This window comes from Aotus nancymaae, unplaced genomic scaffold, assembly GCF_030222135.1.
Source record: "Aotus nancymaae isolate 86718 unplaced genomic scaffold, 86718_ANA_hifiasm-v0.15.2.pri h1tg000016l, whole genome shotgun sequence".
Lineage (NCBI taxonomy): Eukaryota > Metazoa > Chordata > Mammalia > Primates > Aotidae > Aotus > Aotus nancymaae.
This window is the reverse complement of record NW_026988428.1, coordinates 42,597,247-42,618,382: the sequence shown is the minus strand read 5'-3', so window position 1 is coordinate 42,618,382 and position 21,136 is coordinate 42,597,247. Positions and strand designations below refer to the sequence as shown.

Here is a 21,136-nt window from a genome sequence, read left to right as displayed (position 1 = left end):
GCCCTAGTTTTAAAATGTTTTGGAATGTCTGTACCAGAGAAATTTTATTATGATTAAAGGGCATACTATATGAAAAGTGTTGAGCGTAGGGCTTGGCACTTAATCGATCCTCAACATCATTGGATTTTATACACATTCTAGGAGTGATAGAGAATTCTGCTTCTAAGAATATCTCAGGATGGCAGAGAAGACCAGTGGTGTAAGTGCTATGTCAGCATGCAGCACAGGATTTTGTGAAAATATGTGAGAAGTACACCTCACTTGGGAACCTTCTGAGATAGTGAGAGACTGATGAGTTATAATAATGCAGAAGAGCTTAATACACTCAGAACACCATGGAAATCCAGTTTTTGTTACAAAAAAATACACAAGGTATATTTTGTAAGTTTTCTTTTTAATTGAAGATTAACTTCAGATCCTGTACAAACACCAGTGTGTGGCTTGTATAAGACACAGAATTCTGTTTAGAGCATTGTTTCATTGTTCCTTGCATTATAAAGAGGAACCTTTCTAAGATTTGTAGGTATGCTTTCTACCTTGCTGTTATTTTCCCTCGCCGAAAGATGGTCTAAAAAAGTCCAAACTACCTGATCTACTATGACAATTAAGATGGCTTGCACATCCGTTTGATTGCTGTTTTCTAACAAAATTGTCATTTAATGCTGCATTTTCCTTCGGGAGTTACTGTATTGATGACTTTTTGAGAGCTTTGTAATGGCCTCTTTTTTTTTTCTTCCTGTTTTTGTTTCTTTCCGTTTGTTCAGTATAACACCAACAGAACTTTACACAATTGGTAGAAGCATTCTGTATGTGTGCTGTACCATTTGATAGCTACCAGGAGTATATGGATACTGAGCACTGGAAATGTGGCTACTGTGACTAAGGAGCTAAATTAGCATTTAATTTGAATTAATTTAAATGTAAAGAGCCTCTTGTGGCCAGTGGCTGCCATACTGGACATCATGGTCTGATGTTTAAGACTTTTAATGTAAAACATGTTTTGATCTAATTATGCCAAGGGATTATTCAATCTGGAGTGCTCTTATGTGATACTTTTGTACTATTGAAAGCCCTGGAGCATATTCACTGCTATTGAAGACTATGGCAGTTCCTTGAAACTTGCTATTTCTTAAAGAAAAGGGGATCTCTCTCCCATGATTCAAAAAAATCCCAATCTGACAAGTATTTTAAATTCAATGGCACCTGTAATATGGGCACTTTTCAAGAGAAGAATTAGAAATAGATTAGGAATCAAGAAGAAGGAATAGGGAATTAACTCATCAGTGTTAGGTATGCCACATTGGTGTTATGCATTTCCTATACCATTTAATAAGGGGAGAAGGGAGAAGAGCTGTTTAGAAAAATAGAGAGGTGTGGTGGCTCACAACTGTAATCCTAGCACTTTGGGAGGATGAGGCTGGAGGATTGCTTGGGGCCAGGAGTTGAGACCAGCCTAGACAACATAGTGAGACCCTCGCTGTACAAAAAATTAGTGAGGTGAGGTGGCACTCACCTGTAGCCTTAGCTACTTGGAGGCTGAGGTAGGAATATCCCTTGAGCCCAGGGGTTTAAGCTGCTGTGAGCTATGAGTAAGCCACTGCACTCTAGCCTGGGTGCCAGAGTGAGATCCTATCTCCAAAACATAACAATAAATAAAAATAGATTTTTTTCAAAAGTGAAAAATAGCATAAAGAAAATCAAACTGTTGTCTTTAAGTGCAAAGCATTCAGACAGCCACAGCTGCTAAATAGTACCCCAGATTTACACAGAAATATTTTTCATATATTTGAATATTATGATTTATAATTCAGTGAGTAACTTAAAATGGCCATGGTGTTGCTTTTCAACTTTTAAAAAGTACTGTTTAGATTAGTCAGTTTCATATTTCCGAAGAACCCCAGTCAGGAATAGAAAATATTTTTCTTCTTTCAGATTGTTGCACTATTAACCTTGCTAACTGTGCTTTCTTTTAATTCTAGGGCTGGAAACAGAATTGTTGAAATACTACCTGAACATCTGAGAGAATTTCAATCCCTTGAAACTTTGGACCTTAGCAGCAACAATATTTCAGAGCTCAAAACGGCATTTCCACCTCTACAGCTCAAATATCTGTAAGTGAAGTTTTCTTTAGCAAAAACTTTCACCTGTAATGAAAATATTATAATGAAAAAATAAGATATAACAAACTCCACTTTACTACTGATGGATCCAAAGTATAATTTATTGACTTGGAATTTGCTGTAAGCTTGAACGACCTCAATCTTCCATTTATTCTTACATTTTTAGGTTACAAAAAATTACACATTTTTTATTAGAAAACATTGGTAGTATGAAAAGTGCTCATTTTTAAAACAACAGTCAAAATCAGACCATTGCTATGTTTTATTAGTAAATGAATGTCATAAAAAGTGGATATTTATAAAAAAATTTTTGCAACCATCACATATTTTAATCACTCTTTTACCAGCAATATGTGTGAATCTTAACATCTGTCCTTGAGGACCTAAAGAGTAATTATTTTAAGTTTCCACTGATGGTTAGGTTCCCTGGAGACTCTTTAATAATACAGAGATGGCCTCCACTTTAACTTGCAAATAAATCAGAAAGAGAAGCTCATCTTTAAACTTTCAACAGGTATCTCAACAGCAACCGAGTCACATCAATGGAACCTGGGTGTTTTGACAATTTGGCCAACACACTCCTTGTGTTAAAGCTGAACAGGAACCGAATCTCAGCTATCCCACCCAAGATGTTTAAATTAGCCCAGCTGCAACACCTGTAAGTAAAATGTCCTCTTAGATACTGTTTCTCACTTCCTCCAAACCCTTGATGTCTACTGCTTAAAATCTACAATGTGGCAAAAGGAGTTTAGGGACAAGGATGTAGCCGCCTTTCCTTTGAGAGTTGGAGCTGTAAAATCTCCAAATTGGAAAGAGCCTTAAACGTCACCTAGTACCAGCTGCTGCTTGACAAGACAGGTTAGATTGTTACTGAGAGAGCGAACAGCCTAATCATTGAACAACACCTGTACAAAAGTGCCATTGTGGCACTGAAGAAATCCGGGGTCTCTCAACAGATGTGGTTTATGAGAATAATACCAGCAATTCCAGGAGGCTCTGATAGCTTAAGTGGCTGTAAAGATCTGTCTCGTTAATAATGGTAGAACGATCTGTGAACAGACTCCTGCAATAGTGCAACCTTGGCTGCACATTACAAACACTTGGGGAGCTTTAAAAAATCTTGCTGCCCAGGCCACACCCTAGATCAATTATATTAGGACCTCTGGGAGTAAGATCCAGGCTTCAGAAATTTTTAAAACTCCCAGGTTGGGTCCAGTGTGCAACCAAGGCTGAGAACTACTGCCTTAAAGAGAAAGTATTAAACCTAAAAAGAATGGTGAACAATAGTAACAAACTTGTAAACAGATTGTACAGGATAAACTTGAGGCCCTGCTCCTTGGTAGGCTTCGTGTTTTAGTGTAACATTTAATAATCTCATTCTGGATTGTTTAAAAACAAATCTTAGTTTGTGTCTATACTGAGTGGACAAGATTTTAGAAATTAAAGTGCAGTCTAGTTTCAGTATTTTATTATTACAAAAACACATGGCACATTTCAGTAGGAAATTCACTTTTTGCTTAACAAATTGAAATTCTTTGCAATAAAAATGTTTAGAAACTGAAAATACTCTATGTAATTGAACACCAACTGGTTTAACTATATTGTAGTAATGACACATTTTATTACTACCTCCAGAATTTAATTGTCATATAAGCTAACTCTTGTGATACTCAATGCAGTGAATTGAACCGAAACAAGATTAAAAACATAGATGGACTGACATTCCAAGGACTTGGTGCTCTGAAGTCTCTGAAAATGCAAAGAAATGGAGTCACGAAACTTATGGATGGAGCGTTTTGGGGGCTGAGCAACATGGAAATTTTGTAAGTGTTGGTTATCACAGTCCCTACCCAGGTAGTATGATCATAGAATGCTAGTGTACATTCAGTAGGTCTTATTTGAAATCCTGTGTTAAAATCTCATAAATCCACAGTCTTATTTATGGTTTGGTATTCAGTTTTGATTCAGGTAATATGATCGAGAATTTGTAAGTACATAAATTTGTAAGCATCTAAATTAAAAGAATATATAGTATGTTTTTGTTTTTGTTTTTGTTTTTGCCGGTATCTTCATATAACAAAAGCTGAACATCTAATAACAATAGGAATATGTAATAGGTTGTAATCATATGTCCCCTTTGAAGAGACTAGATAATGAAGCTTTGATCCTGCTTTTGATTCTTATTGTAAATGTAGGCAGCTGGACCATAACAACCTAACAGAGATTACCAAAGGCTGGCTTTACGGCTTGCTGATGCTGCAGGAACTTCATCTCAGCCAAAATGCCATCAACAGAATCAGCCCTGATGCCTGGGAGTTCTGCCAGAAGCTTAGTGAGCTGTGAGTTGCCTTTTATTCTCCTCAGGTTTGAGAGCAGGGATCATGCCAGGGCATGAGCTTCTTACCAGTGATCTGTGAAATTTTCATAACAAAGTTTCCAAGGTGGCAGCTTTTTTCACATGCAACCTAGTCTTATTTTTGTTGTGCTAAGTTGAAGCCATTTCTGCTATTGCGGTCCTTTGTCACATTGGCAAAAGCAATGATGGTTATTTTCAAGTAAAGAGAATGTATTTTTTTTAATTACTGAGATTAGAAATATTTACTTGGGTATTATTAAAGCAGAATTTAAAAGTAAGGATTAGTGTAACTCATACAGTACCTGTCTTTTGGAAAACGAATCATTGTGTTGAATTGAAAAATAAAAGCTCTTGTTGTTTTTCTTTTTTCTTTACAGGGACCTAACTTTCAATCACTTATCAAGGTTAGATGATTCAAGCTTCCTTGGCCTGAGCTTACTGAATACACTGCACATTGGCAACAACAAAGTCAGCTACATTGCTGATTGTGCCTTCCGTGGGCTTTCCAGTTTAAAGACTTTGTAAGTTACACATTTTGCTGTCAGTACATGAACCTAATTGGTTCCTAAATGTGCCCACTTTTCTCCTAGCAGATTTCCTATGTTGTCAAGGAAATGTGTGCAGCCTCAGAGGTAGTGTCTTAATCTTTCCCAGATCAGTTTGATTAAAATGGATCCATTTCATCCATGTGTGTTTTGTAAAGGGCTTGAAAAGGACAGTGATCAGTTTGTTTTGGTGATTACAGTTAGCCTTCTCAGAGTCTCCAGGAAGTTGGTAACTGTGTAAGAGGGAAACAAGTGTAAGTCCACTGATTTTTTTCTTTATAAAATGCAGATCAAAAACTACTTAGAGCAAAAAGGTCTACAAAGGGCAGTGAAGGAAGATGCCGTTTATCACGCCAGTTATATCCTCAACCTGATCTCTGTCCTAAGAGAAAGAAAAGGGAGTTGAATTAATTGACCTTTGAAAAATTTCTCAAATGGTAATTTAAGGTTGTGCAATAGGCTTTTGATTTTTGCTCTGTCAGAAACTTTTGCTCTGTTCACTATTTGAAGCATTACATAATTGAAAGACATGCTGTATGCTTTGGCGAACTTCTGCATGTGTGGTTGGAACAGTGGTTTTAAAGTTTAATGTATTTTTCAGACTGTTCAGATCTTTCAGAATGTAGTCATCTTGATAGAGGAATTAATAGGGCCAGCGTCAACTTTTTCTGATTTTAGGGAAAAACTTAAAATGTTGTTGAAGGAATCAGGCAGGGTGTAAGAAATAAGTTGAAGAAATAAGAGTTTTCTATTATTTTGAAAGAGGTGGAGATAATGGGGGGAATTATGAGAAATGTTTTACAAATGATAGGCCATATGGGTGGTGATATTAGGCTTTCTGAGCTTATCACTCTAAAGGGAATGCTTCTTTTAAAACTAGGGATCTGAAGAACAATGAAATTTCCTGGACTATTGAAGACATGAATGGCGCTTTCTCTGGGCTTGACAAACTGAGGCGACTGTGAGTATGAATTGCCTCATAATTTAGCTCACTCGTTGATGTAAAAATTTTGTCTTGACTGAAGTCAGCTATACAAGTTGATATCATGAAGAGATGGGAAATCGGTGCTTATTGTGGTTACTACCCTTTATCCTCTCCCCAGATGCGTGCTGTTATGCGGGATGTATATTACTAGCTTTTTCTTCCTTAGGTGAAAGTGTTTTATTCAGCACTTTAGTGTGTGTAATTTACTTTAATATCCACTTAATAATTTTCAACTCTGCTGAGGGCCTAGACTTGGGGAATGATCTTTGTGTAAAAGTTAGTGCATGCACTTCCACATTTTAAAATCCTCAATGTTGTACTGTCCTCGCAGGAATTTTTTTAATGAAGTAATCTAGTGGACACTGGTAATGCTGTGGTAGGTTACAAGCAAAACAGGTTGAAAACATCTTACAATTAGCCATAAAATGGTCTTGCAGATGGTCAAATTACATGTTTTAAGCCAGCAGTTTTCAAATTGAGCTCCCTATAGTCCTAAACTCCTGTGAATGAAGGTATCCACAGAGAAGAAGGGGAAGGAGAAAGCATTCACTATTAACCTGCTTTGTTAGTGTTCTGAGACAGTTTACTTGAAATAAAGTCTCTACCTATTCCTAAAAGGACTCTGAAAAACAGTGATTTAACTTAATCAGCAGAGTAACTCTTTGAATGCCTACTTTTGTTGGGCTCTTTGTTGAATGCTTTGAAAACCATATTGAACTATATTATTGAAATAAATGGCATGGACAGGTTTTTACAGGATATATTGTTTATTTGAAGAAAATGGAATTGTTTACCCATAATTTAAAAAGCAGTTGTGTTTATGAGAGTTCCACCCCCAAAATGGCTTTTTAAATTAACTGTTTCAATGTAATTATTTTTCCTTAGGATACTCCAGGGAAATCGGATTCGATCTATTACTAAAAAAGCCTTCACTGGTTTGGATGCATTGGAGCATCTGTAAGTAGCAGAATTTACCCTAAACAGAGTCTCTAAGATGGTTATTTACTCTTGTGTCATGAAAGATAAAACAAACTAGAATGTAATTTTGTTGGCATCCTTCCAGTTTCATAAAATGCATTTAAACGTCTCCCTATCTTTCTATCTCTTTCTGTGTCTACCTACTTACCTACCTACTTATCTGCCTACCTATATTGAAGTGTACAGGTATATGCTTTCCTTTGTATTTAAGGACAAAAGCTGTATCTCCTTAATGGGTTTTTAATTGTTTTTCTCAAATGGTGATTAATTTAAAAAAACCTACTAGATATTGTTCATCCACTATATGTTGGGTATTGTGCCGCTTTTTCACATATATTGTCTCATTTAATTTTTAATCAGAATACAGTTCAATAGCTATTATTATCTTTAATGTTAAGCTAAGGGAGGTTCTAAGGTTATTGATTCCATTGGACAGTTAAGGGAGATGACTTGGATATTAAAGAACAAAGATAATGTTCCACAATCCTTAAGAGTGACGTAGGGTTTTAGCACTACTTTGAGAATTGTTGGTCTCTTATTGTTGTTTAATTATAAAACATACAACCCCCTTACCATTGTTCTCTTTGTTGTTGTTGTTGTTTTCTTTTGTTTCTTCTTGACCCATCAGTTAGTAACTGTCAGGAACAGTACTCAGCTCAGAGCTATTCCTACTTCCACAGTGTCCCTGCATCCCACTAGCTCTTGCCTGTACAGTCTCTGCCGCTCTTGCCTGTACAGTCTCTGCCGCTACTCCCAGTAACTCCTGGCACACGTTTCTGAAATGTCATTTAGGGGCTCAGGAATTTTCAGCCACTAAGAAAGGAAAGCTAGGTAACTTCGATAGGAATCAAAACGTGCATGTTTTAACTAAGGGAACCAACCAACCCCTTAAAACCATGGGTGACTGTTTTACACTTGTACAGTAAAAAGTAAAAGTACAACGTAATGTATAGTATCTACTCTGACAGTTAAGGAATGCTTATAGCAAAAGTTTTAATATCTGTTAACCAGGACAAAAGAAGTTACAATTTAAAATACATGTTTGGTTCTCCCATGTGTGCTATATATTGAGAATGAAGATTTAGCTGTTATCTATAAACCACTTTGTTGTCACCTTCTGACTGCACCAGTTAGTCTGCGGGAGATTGGGATTATGAGCCATCCTGACAGTGAGAGTGCGGCAATTCAAATTATAGTAGAATGAGTCTACAAAGCTGAGTTTTGGAAGGGCAGACCAAGATTGCAGTATTTATTGAAACCGACTATTTTGAAAAGAAACCCAGCCAGAAGGGTTTGTCATTTGGTCCATTCCATTTCTGGGAAAGTGGAATTAGTGGATTAGTAGAGTATTAATATCTGCTTCAGTTTTCGTAAATCTTCCCTGATTGCCCGAGCCTCTTTGTCTAGCCGTGTCTGGTCCCTTCTTTCTTTGTCTTCTCTTGCCACTTGTCTCACTCAATATTCCCTTTGTATATTCTGACCCCTGTAAAGAAAAACAGTGTGGTAATCATTGCGGTGAATACTTTAATGCAGACTGCTTATAAGTCTCTTTAGAAAGAGAATTAGCCCAGAATGTGCATTCATTATTAATTTCCTGCCTGAAGTATTTGTTTGTTTTAACAAGTATATCTTGTCTAAACATCTTACTGTGTTTATGTTAGTGAGTTGTGTGTGACAGAATTAGATTAATGATTAAAAGCATAAGTTTTGGAATTGAAAATAATTGTTTCAACTCTTACCTTCCCCTTTTGTGCTGAGTAGTAATACCATCATATTTTGGGTTGTTGTGGAATAAATGCAGTAACATATGTAAATCACTTAACTGAGTGCCTGTCTTCAAAAATACTGTATACATGATGCTTTTTAAAAGCATAATTATGAGAAATTTTATTTGTATATTTAGAAGTTTCTAATAGTTACTAATTTGAATAAAGTCATAGAATAAAGGAACAGCTTGGGCCCTAGTAAGTCAAATAACCTGTAAGTGATGACAGAAAATGAATCTTTTTCACTAAAACATAACCTATCTCTGATACAAATGCCCTCGTTCTTCATCACAAGTTTTGTAGTGGATTCTTCTGGGGTGCCCCAATCCTCTTATTTCAACACATAGATAGAGAGGAGTATTTGTTTGGCAAATGGGGTGGGCAGCGTGGGCCCAAACTTTGTCCCAAAGCGCAAAATGGTGGTGGTTTGCCCTGATGCATTTGGTTTGGTGATTTTTCAGAGACCTGAGTGACAACGCAATCATGTCTTTACAAGGCAATGCATTTTCACAAATGAAGAAACTGCAACAATTGTAAGCTTTTCTTTTCCTTCTAGGAGTCTGAAAGTATAGAGGGGAAAACTGTCATATGATGTGTCACCATAGATTATGTATCTGTAAAAAGTGCCTGGCACATTCTTAACATTACTTAATTTTTATACTAGACAACAAAAAAGGAGTTGATTTGTTCTTTTTGTTGAAATGAGTTTCTTTTTCTATTTTAAATTCGCAACTTTGTGGGACCACATACAGTACAGTGACTCAATATAGTAGTAATTTTTCAGTTATAAGGTACTTTTGATAAATTGAACATTTCTGTCTCAGTAGGGCAGTAAGAACAACAGAAAATCATGCCAGATAAGGTCCTCGTATTTTAAAATGGAATGTAGAATACTTATTCCATGGGATGTGTGTATTCAGTTTCCAAATTCATTGCTTTGTTAATATTTACTTGGGTTTAGTTTACTTGTAGAAATCTGCGTTTCATACAGAACAAATTGAATGTAATTATTCTCCTCAGGCATTTAAATACATCAAGCCTTTTGTGTGATTGCCAACTAAAATGGCTTCCACAGTGGGTGGCGGAAAACAACTTTCAGAGCTTTGTAAATGCCAGTTGTGCCCATCCTCAGCTGCTTAAAGGAAGAAGCATTTTTGCTGTTAGCCCAGATGGCTTTGTGTGTGGTGAGTATAAGTATTGCCCTGGCCTTTTATTTATTCTTCTTTTTTCCCTCCCGTTTATCCAAATAATGGTTTTAAATAGATTTATGATCTCTTTATAAAGCTTTTATTTGTGCTGAGGTAGAGGAAAATGGGTCTGTAGTTTGCTGATTATTTTAATCTCACAGATGGGAAAGAGAATTTTCTAAAATTGCTTCATCTTTGTTTTGGCATCAGGATGGTTTGGTGGAAACAGAATGAAATTGGATCTTGGGAGAATGGAAGGATAGTCCCAGCCCTTCTACTTAACTTAAATTCCCTAAATGTTAGTCTCTGCATCCATGAAATGGGGACTCTCCTCTTTTCTTCTCTTCCCAACTCTGAGGCTTGTTGGGAGGCTCACATGAAAGAGAAAGTTATTAATGATTTATGGGCTGCTAAATAATTGGTAGGTAAAACATTTACAAGCAATAGGAAATGTGAATTTATTATAAACAATTTTAAGGTCCATTGTTTTAGCATCCAAGAATCTCGGCGTTAGAAATCTAGTTACCCAAACTTTACATAGCTAATTAGTAGCAGATCTGGATTTAAAAGAAAAGTTTTCATCTCTGGTGCAGTTTTCTGTCTATTACATGGTACTGCTATTTACTGGTAGCTGCCATGGAGACCTCTGTAAAAATAAGTATGTTTATGAAACAAGAAATCAGAGTTTGCTTATATTTAAGCATGCGTGTTAAAATATTAACCTTCTTTTGCATTGGCATTTAAAAATTTACTTAAAACTGCTTTGTCCATGATATATATTTTTAGGTTGCAGCATTAAACAGTGCCAGTAGTTTCTGGAAATAAAACTTCTGATGTAGCTTTTGGATCCGAATAAGCTTTTGGCACTCATCTGTAAGGGCCTGAACTGCTCCTTTCCCATGGTCCTTGTTTCATAGTTTTTTACTCCTAAAATAGGAACTCCCTATTACTTTGAAACACATATATAGAATCCATAGTTTTTTTTAACTTCCTTGTGAATCTGAACATTGACTTATTAAATGCGAATTTCAGAATAATTTAGAAAATAAACCACTTCGGTTACAGTATGCAGATATGGCATTGAAAAATAGCAGCATTGGAGTTATCAAGGCATCCCCCATAACCCATTCAACACAACGTAAAAGTTGTTTTTTCAGAGCACCCCAATAGTACACTTTGGTAGATCCCAGATGTTTCCTTCTGGGTTTAGATCATATCTGAGACACTAAAGTTCAAAAAGGTAACTTTTCCAAAAAGTAACAGAGAACTAAAAATAACTGCTTAGAATGAAAGAGTTGCTTAGCTCTAATTATAATGTAGCTTTGACAGGGTAGCACAGCCGCGTGATTGACCATTCCAAGCTCCAGGCCGAAGCCAGTGTCTTACAATTTGTTTTAGAGATGCTTTATATTTTGCTATCAGCTTTTTTTTTCTTTTTTTCTTTTTGGCTCTACCTAAATTACTGCTTTTTAATAGTGGTCCTCTTTTGGTAAATGGGGTGTTAATGGCTATCTTTGTTGATTAGTCATGATTGATGTTCGATTTCCTAATGTTGCTATTCCTTATTTGGGGAGAACATGGGAACAGTTGCAGTTTCTGATAGTAGTAGCATTCAAAAATGATCCATGAGGCTGGAAGTTTTTAAACTGCTTTCTTCTTCTTCTTATACAAAGCATAAGGGATCGGGAATAAACTGTGTTTTCTGATAGCTCCAAAATAACAGTCTCTTCTCAGGTAATAGTGATTGATAAATAGGTATCCGTCTCTATTTGAGATGAATGAGTTACTTTATAAACACTCTTCCTGTGTATCATTTCAACACAGGGCCTGCTAGTCCATCTGTAAAACATACACAAAGGGTAAAACCTAAGCTGCTGTTTGTTTCCGCATTTCTTGGTGTTCAAATCTGAGTAGGATTTGGACTCTTGAGCCTTAACATTGTTTTGTCTCCTCCTCTCCATTTTGAACAGATGATTTTCCCAAACCCCAGATCACGGTTCAGCCAGAAACACAGTCGGCAATAAAAGGCTCCAATTTGAGTTTCATCTGCTCAGCTGCCAGCAGCAGTGATTCCCCAATGACTTTTGCTTGGAAAAAAGACAATGAACTACTGCATGACGCTGAAATGGAAAATTACGCACACCTCCGGGCCCAAGGTGGCGAGGTGATGGAGTATACCACCATCCTTCGGCTGCGCAAGGTGGAATTTGCCAGTGAGGGGAAATATCAGTGTGTCATCTCCAATCACTTCGGTTCATCCTACTCTGTCAAAGCCAAGCTTACAGTAAATAGTATGTGATCTGACTTTTCCTTTAGCATTTAAAGATACCTTTTAGAAATAGAAAGCACCTGTTTCTCCCTCTGAATCTTAACCCTGTCCTTCTCACAGTTCCCCACCTGACTCTTCCTTTCTCTACCTTTCTTTCTACAAAATTAAGATTCTTGGTTATTTGTATCTAAACCTGCAATTATCACGTTGAGGATGACACCGTACTCAGTGTGGTGAGTAACACAGAAATGAACCAGACATATTTTGCTGTTTTTTTTTTTTAAGACAGATTCCCACTCTGTCACCCAGGCTGGAGTGCAGTGGTGTGATCTCAGCTCACTGCAACCTCCGCCTCCCAGATTCAAATGATTCTCTTCCTTCAGCCTCCTGAGTAGTTGGGATTACAGGCATGCATCACCACGCCTTTCTAATTTTTTGTATTTTTAGTAGAGACAGGGTTTCACCATGTTGGTCAGGCTGGTCTCAAACTCCTGACCTCGTGATCCACTCACTACAGCCTTCCAGAGTGCTGGGATTACAGGCGTGAGCCACCTCACTCAGCCATGTTTTGCTCTTTGAGAGTTTACAGTGTACTATACTGATCTGGGAAGCTGCAAAGCATCATGTTGGATGCACACTGCCTTTATTTCAGAGATCTGTGTGTGAATCCTGCCACTCCTGAGTGTGGCTGCGTGATTCTCAGCAGGTTACTTCACGTCACAGCCTCTAGTTCCACCTCTTTCAGTTAGGGAAAAATAGGTCCTTCCCGCCGGTGGCATTATGCTTATTCAGTAAAATAATGGTGTAGAGGATGTAGCAACATGGCTGCAAGGTAGAATTCAGTGTTAGCCACTGTTAATAGAAGTCTCTTCTTGTTTGTGTGGTAGGTATACAGTTTTACAGTAGGGTCCTCGCCACTTTATCATTTAACTATCTGTGTCTGCCATGGTCGAAGATTTCGAATATGATTCTTTAATGCATTCACTCAACAAATGATGGCCGTGGCCTGCCACATAGAACAGTTTTGAGTTTAAATTGTAGGACAAAACATGTATCTTAAAAGTCCCAATGTTAGAGCCACCAGGAGGTACTTTAAAAAAAAAATAGATGAAGCGAGTGGTCAGGGTACAAAGAGATTAATTGATATGCCCAAGATCTCACAATTCATTATTGAGGAAACTAAAAAGTGGCAGAATATAGCAGAAAGACCTTCATTCTGAGAATCAAATGACCTGTGTTTTATCCTGACTTCGTTGTTTCTGTATCTGTAACCTTGAGAAAGCCTTTTAATCTTTCCATCTCAACTTTAGTTTTCTTGACTTGAAATTGGAATTAACCCTTGCCCAATCTATGTCAGGGACAATCTGTAAGCATCAAACAAAAAAATAAAAAGGAATGCAAGTGAACCTCTGAGACTCCATCGTGCTAATGCCTATATTGTTTCTCTGATTTCAGTGCTTCCCTCATTCACCAAGACCCCCATGGACCTCACCATACGAGCTGGGGCCATGGCACGCTTGGAGTGTGCTGCTGTGGGGCACCCAGCCCCACAGATAGCCTGGCAGAAGGATGGGGGCACTGACTTCCCAGCTGCACGGGAGAGACGCATGCATGTGATGCCCGAGGATGATGTGTTCTTTATCGTGGATGTGAAGATAGAGGACATTGGGGTGTACAGCTGCACAGCTCAGAACAGTGCAGGAAGTATTTCTGCAAACGCAACTCTCACTGTCTTAGGTGGGTGAATTTGTTAAGATTCCATAGTCTAAATCAGCCTTGAAGATACTAGCTCCTCCAGGGTCCCTAAGTGCCAGAAGTTGTGAGAATAAGAGATGAAGATCTATGGGGCATTGCCTTTTCCTGGGAAGTATTAATGCAAATGCCCTCTTGAACACTTTGAAGTCACGGAGTGCATGACATCCTTAAGTCTGGCCAGTGAGGTGAATCCTTGTCCCCTCCATTCCAAAGAGAGGGGCCAAGTAAAAGTTTTGATGTTTTCCCTTTCACGGGGGATCACCCCCTCTAATTTACCCACTGTGCTGTCCATGTCGGTAGTGTTAGCACCATAAAGAACATATAAAAAAATGTAAGAGGCTGGGCACGGTGGTCACACCTGTAATCCAACACTTTGGGAGGCCGAGGCGGGTGGATCACAAGGTTAGAGATCCTGGTCAACATGGTGAAACTCCGTCTCTACTAAAAATACAAAAATTAGCTGGGTGTGGTGGCATGCACCTGTCGTCCTGGCTACTCGGGAGGCTGAGGCAGGAGAAACTCGAACCTGGGAGGCGGAAGTTGCAGTGAGCTGAGATTGCCACTGCACTCCAGCCTGGGCAACAGAGTGAGACTCCATCTCAAAAAGAAATGTAGGAACAACTTAGGAAGGCCTTATTCTTTTTTCTCGGCCTACCATACCTCTGTGGAAGTCAAAGTTCTTTTTCATCTTTTACCTAAACAAATGCTTTTTAAAAATGTAAACACAATTATTATTTATATATCTTCAAAAGAGCTAATTAAAGTAACCTATTAAGATACTAAATAAAGTAAATTATTGTCTGAGTTTTAGTATAGGCCTAGGCATCTGGCCCTAAAGTATTTCACTTAAAAAACTTAAGCATTCTGATTTTTTTGTTTATCAACATACCCTTGTGCTTGAAATTATTTTTATACTTTCTATGTTAAAAAACGGTTTTGTTTCCCACTCTCCCCTCTCCACCAGCTTCCCAACTTTTGCAAAAGTGAGGGAAGTTGAAATTTTAAAAATAGTAACTATTATACTTAACTGGCGTTATGAGTAAAAGCAGAATAGTGAAATACTGAATGTTGTGTATGTTTAGGTTCTTAAAAAAGCATGTCCAGTAAGTTGTGGGAGAATAAAATTTTAGGTTGCAATTTGAATAAATTTAAATGCTACATTTTATGATATGGAAACTAAATTTTATTTGGGAAATTAAAAGCATAACTTGTTATTTCAGAAACGCCATCATTTTTGCGGCCTTTGTTGGACCGAACTGTAACCAAGGGAGAAACGGCCGTCCTACAGTGCATTGCTGGAGGAAGCCCTCCCCCCAGACTGAACTGGACCAAAGATGATAGCCCTTTGCTGGTAACTGAGAGGCACTTTTTTGCAGCAGGCAATCAGCTTCTGATTATTGTGGACTCAGATGTCAGCGATGCTGGGAAATACACGTGTGAGATGTCCAATACCCTTGGCACTGAGAGAGGAAACGTGCGCCTCAGTGTGATCCCCACTCCGACCTGCGACTCCCCTCAGATGACTGCCCCGTCGTTAGATGATGACGGATGGGCCACTGTGGGTGTCGTGATCATAGCCGTGGTTTGCTGTGTGGTGGGCACGTCACTCGTGTGGGTGGTCATCATATACCACACAAGGCGGAGGAATGAAGATTGCAGCATTACCAACACAGGTGTGTAAACAGAAGCTTGGCACCAGGTCACGGGAGTCATGTGTATTTGTGGTTCTGCAAATACTTCTAAAAGGTGTGTCTTGCAGTCTGAGTTCGTCTCAGAAGGGTGACTCATTTGTTTCAAGCTGCAGAAATATGGTTCGCTAAAAATAACACTCCAGCCCCAAGTAAAGCTGATGTTTGAAGATTAATACTTTTTGTTAAAATGACATCAGAATATCCTGTGGCTGTAAGATAAAATCCAAGTCACTGACTAAAGTATTTCTAACTCCTTCATAAGGTAGTGATGGAGAACCAGGAACAGCCCCTTAATGATGAGGTTTACTCTCTGCAGTGGTTGTGTGTCTTGTTGTGTATGCGTATGTGTGTGTAGTTAGTAGTTAGGTGGGATTTTAGTAATCAGTGGAAGAGGAGCTGTGACTTGATTAGTATGTGCAAAGTCAGATATTGATTAATAATATTAAGCAGGGAATATGGCAATAATCAAGCTTAATTTGAGAGCTTACATACTGCCCCATGAAAATTCTTAAGCCTTCATCTTTTAAAAAAAACCTTTAAAAACATTTGTTGTTTTTAAATTTGGGAGGTGCATCCAGCGGGTAATAAAATAGAAAATCAGATTATACTTCCCAGAGCAGCAAAGCCCTAATTGCCTTTCCAGAATACTATACAATCAAGATAGTTTTGCCAGAGTTGATCTCCCCTAATTTGATGTATACAGAAGCCAAAATAGTCTATGCCTATGGGATGCCTGTGGGACAATTATGGTCATTCTTGGTTAATGAAATACTACTGTTTTATTACAGATGAGACCAACTTGCCAGCAGATATTCCTAGTTATTTGTCATCTCAGGGAACATTAGCTGACAGGCAGGATGGGTACATCTCTTCAGAAAGTGGAAGCCACCACCAGTTTGTCACATCTTCAGGTGCTGGATTTTTCTTACCACAACATGACAGTAGTGGTATGTATTTAAAATGAACGTGAGCTGTAATTGTTTTGTAGTCTTATAATGGAAGGCTCAGATATGATACTCATTTTCACAAGGCATGGATTACACTGACATTTAGGACCTGGCCCAAGATCACTAGCAACGCTGAAACTGTATAGTTCTAGACCCTTCTCTTAAATACTAGGAGAATAAAAAAATCTTTGTTTCTGACAATTAAAAAAAGACCAGTAGGTTTAGAGAAATTTAATTATTCCATGCAATGTAGTATTTCCTTTACATTATAAATGTTCTTTGGCCCTGAGTGTTCTCCTTCCTTAAGTGATATTAACTGGTTACATGAATGGGCTTTAAAGTCAAATGGTTTGCATTATTCTCTTTGAGAAGTCTATTTTTAAAATTTATTTTTATTTTATTTATTTATTTTTCTTATTATTTTTTGAGACGAAGTCTCTGTCACCCAGGCTGGAGTGCAGTGGTGTGGTCTTAGCTCACTGCAACCTCTGCTTCCTGGGTTCAAGCCATTCTCCTGCCGCAGCCTCCCGAGTAACTGGGATTGCAGCCCTGTGCCAACATGCCTGGCTAATTTTTTTTTAATTTTTATTTTTTATTTTTAGTAGAGATGGGGTTTTGCCATGTTGGCCAGGCTCATCTTGAACCCCTGACCTCAGGTGATCTGCCCACCTTGGCCTCCCAAAGTGCTGGGATTACAGGCGTGAGCCACCACACCCAGCCTCTTTGAGAGGTCTAATTCTGACCCTTGCTTTAAATGCTGCATGATTTTGAGAATAATAATGGAGACAGCATAATACAGGAGCACAGGTTTGGTATAAGACCAACTCCTACTACTTACTCCGTGTGCTGTGGGGCATGTACAGGACTTTCCGATGAGGTAGTTGTACAAGTGAAATGAAAATGGAAAACTACATGGTGCTAGGCACATATTAAGGGCTCAGCAAGTGGAAGCTATCAGTGTTATTCTAAAATATGTGACCAACTTTTCCCTTAAGTATTTATTATATGCTCTGTGCTAGACATTGTAGTGGGAAGAGAAGTGTATTTGTTTTCAGTTTCACAGTTTAGTCAGTGGTGAGATCAACTAAAAGTGCTTGGCAAGGCAGTGATAGAGGACGTAGAGTTAGAAGATCTGAGCATAGACGTGAGTATTCTGGTTAGAACCATTTAATGGCAAATAGTAGAGACCCAAGCTCATTAAACTATAATGGGGTTAACTGAAAAGACACTTAAAGAACACCTAAAAAGACAGAACTGGGGCATAATAGTGCCAGGCTGCCTAGATGCCAGGGCTGGAGATGAGGCTGCTCCCAGAGCAGCTCTCGGCCACCAGCATTACTGCCTCACATTCTGCATATTTGCTTTTCTCAGACCACCACCTCTGACTGCCCAGTTTCTGCTTTCCAGACATATGACCCATCACGACATCTCTAACCCTGATGATATCACTTATTCTTCACCTGCTGTGTCCAGAAGTAAATGGCGTATCATTTCTGTGTTGTTTGGTTCAAATACCCATGAGATGATATGTTTAGCTGAGCTTATCTTTGAGTTGGGCGTTAAGAGGTCATTGGCCAAGTGCCAACCCTGGTTCTGGTCATCTGGGACCTTTTGTAAGAAGGGGGCAGTGCTGATGGTATGTGATTCAGACCATGGCTGCTTTGGCTGGAGGATCCACACACATTAGATTCCCTTAGAAACCAAGCGAGCAATAAGGCCGGCACACCTAGCACAGTAGGTAATCGAGTCTTCTCATACATTTTTTAAAACCTTACTGTAAATTTCTGCACATTTTTTTTTATCTATATGATGTTCTAGTCAAACTTTCATCTATACATATAAAAAATGCCAAAACTGGGGATAATGTTGAATGGCACTTGAATACTTGGATCAGTGACTAAGATTTTTGTTTTAAAGGGACCTGCCATATTGACAATAGCAGTGAAGCTGACGTGGAAGCTGCCACCACAGATCCGTTCCTTTGTCCCTTTTTGGGATCCACAGGCCCCGTGTATTTGAAAGGAAATGTGTATGGCTCAGATCCTTTTGAAATGTATTATACAGGTAGGTGATTTTCTTGCCTGAGTACTGTTCTTTCATAAAGAGACTTTTAGATATGCTAATTGTCATCTCCTTCTGTCATTACCCCCAAATTAAAAAGGTTGCAGTCCTGACCCAAGAACAACTCTAATGGACCACTGTGAGCCCAGTTACATAAAGAAAAAGGACTGCTACCCATGTTCTCATCCTTCAGAAGAGTCCTGCGAACGGAGCTTCAGTAATGTAGCATGGCCTTCACATGGGAGGAAGCTATTTAACACTAGTTACTCTCAAAATGAAGGACCCGGAATGAAAAATCTGTGTCTAAACAAGTCCTCTTTAGATTTTAGTGCAAATCCAGAGCCAGCGTCGATTGCCTCGAGTAGTTCTTTCATGGGTAAGTTTATTAGGTTTATCAGGTACCTCATCTGAGGATCCATACTCTATAAGTTGTGTGTGAGAGATCAATGAGAGCTTTGAATGTCAAACTGGTAAAAAATGGTTTCTTCCATGGTGCTGCCATGACATCCTACTAGTTAGTGTAAATTTAGGCTTCCAAAAGCAAAGTCTGAGATGAGATTTTACTTGATGATGTGTTTAATTTATAACTAAACCTCAGGAGCGTTCTGGGTAGCACTGTGTGTGGCATCTACTTCAAGACCAGAGTTTGGGGATGACTTAGGAGCTCAGCTTGCCAGCCATGTGGAAAAAGTGGTTTCGGGCTCCCACGGCCTTTGGGGTGGAGTTGTGTGCTCTGCATGATTGTGGTTTGGTATGTCTGGTGGTTTCCAACTGAACCCGCAGTCGAAGGGTGGAAAACAGCATCCTACCTAGCAACAACTGCTAGTCTGACAAGCTAGACTACCTTTGGCAAAGAACCAGCCTTAAGGCCCAAGTCAGTGGTGTTAGATGCTGGCTGGCACTGAGATTAGGTTGTGGATTTTTTGGTCTGATGCATGGGGACAATGGGATGGAAGAGCAGAGGTCATCTTTTCACCGAGCACAGAGAGATGGGAAGATCAGCTACAACTTGCCATGTTGACAGCAACAAAAAAAAAAAAAGCAGAATTTTCAAATATTTTACCTAGCTTCTAAGAAATGTTTTATCACAGTATAATTATTTATATTCCTTTTCAGAAAAAAATGAAAATAATATGTTTTGTACGACTGAGGCAAGAATTTGATTCAATTAAGTAATATTTTGCTACAATTAATAAAGAAAGGGCAAGACATAGGTTTATTTTGAAAGAAAATTTCTATATTCAGGCCCAGTTAGCTTGGATCGTACTGTCCAGCATACCCTTCACCAAAATCTGTGGGCTTTCAGCTAGGATATGGGGAAACTTCTATTGGGGAACTTAGGGAACTTTATTGCATGACCACTACCATTGCCACAGGTCATTAGAATGATAAAGAATAGATGCATTTGTTCAATGAATGTAAATATGAGGGAGGGCAAATGTCTTTTGCTCCATTCTGGAAGTGATCTGTCTGTAACACAGATGTACATGTATGTGAGTACCATAATGTGCACTTGTAGAAAACGTTTATTCATATTCATGGGGTAAGATGTTTCTTCATTTGCAGTTGATTTTATTGATTCACATGCTAGCAAAGGGACCCATGTGCTCAAGGTGTTTCTTTCTTTCAGGTACATTTGGAAAAGCTCTCAGGAGACCTCACCTAGATGCCTATTCAAGCTTTGGACGGCCATCAGATTGTCAGCCAAGAGCCTCTTATTTGAAAGCTCATTCTTCCCCAGACTTGGACTCTGGGTCAGAGGAAGATGGGAAAGAAAGGACAGATTTTCAAGAAGAAAATCACATTTGTACCCTTAAACAGACTTTAGAAAACTACAGGACTCCAAATTTTCAGTCTTACGACTTGGACTCATAGACTAAATGAGACCAAAGGAAAACCTTAACATACTACCTCAAGTGAACTTTTATTTAAAAGAGAGAGAATCTTATGTTTTTAAAATGGAGTTGCGAGTTTTAAAAGGATAAAAATGCTTTATTTATACAGATGAACCAAAATTACAAAAAGTTATGAAAACTTTTATACTGGGAATAATGCTCATAGAAGAATACCTTTTAAAACTATTTTATAACTGTTTTATGCAAAAAAGTGTCTTATGTAAATTAATGACATAAATCATGATTATTTTATGTATTTTTATAATGCCAGATTTCTTTTTATTGAAAATGAGTTACTAAAGCATTTGAAATAATACCTGCCTTGTACCGTTTTTTGAATAGAGGTTATTTCATTATATTTTGCACATTATATTTAATAAAATGTGTCAATTTGATGCCAAGCCCCATTTATACAATAACAATTTTATTTTCCATTTTAGGCTTAATTAGTTCACATTATCACGTCTCAAATTGATGGGAATTATATTTAGCCCATTAAAGTATGAACAAAAACGACCGTTCTTTCTACCTCCTAGGATTGTTATAGATTCAAATCAGATTGTGCATGTGAAAGCACAATT

General features: G+C 38.2%; 1 protein-coding gene across 2 annotated transcripts in view; it reads left to right on the top strand.

The window, feature by feature from the left end:
• The window catches only part of LRIG3 (leucine rich repeats and immunoglobulin like domains 3), a 47,030-nt gene extending 26,161 nt beyond the window's left edge, over positions 1–20,869 (top strand). For both annotated transcript variants that reach the window (XM_012469791.2, XM_012469792.2), the window contains exons 4-19: positions 1,980–2,111; positions 2,635–2,778; positions 3,800–3,943; positions 4,316–4,459; positions 4,854–4,997; positions 5,902–5,982; positions 6,892–6,963; positions 9,212–9,283; positions 9,771–9,934; positions 11,908–12,228; positions 13,662–13,943; positions 15,182–15,634; positions 16,441–16,599; positions 18,517–18,663; positions 18,761–19,036; positions 20,291–20,869. In XM_012469791.2, coding sequence (XP_012325214.2) covers positions 1,980–2,111; positions 2,635–2,778; positions 3,800–3,943; positions 4,316–4,459; positions 4,854–4,997; positions 5,902–5,982; positions 6,892–6,963; positions 9,212–9,283; positions 9,771–9,934; positions 11,908–12,228; positions 13,662–13,943; positions 15,182–15,634; positions 16,441–16,599; positions 18,517–18,663; positions 18,761–19,036; positions 20,291–20,535 — 2,980 coding nt within the window. In that variant the 3' untranslated portion in view covers positions 20,536–20,869. The remainder of the gene's footprint in view (positions 1–1,979; positions 2,112–2,634; positions 2,779–3,799; positions 3,944–4,315; positions 4,460–4,853; positions 4,998–5,901; positions 5,983–6,891; positions 6,964–9,211; positions 9,284–9,770; positions 9,935–11,907; positions 12,229–13,661; positions 13,944–15,181; positions 15,635–16,440; positions 16,600–18,516; positions 18,664–18,760; positions 19,037–20,290) is intronic.
• The last annotated feature ends 267 nt before the right edge of the window (positions 20,870–21,136 follow it).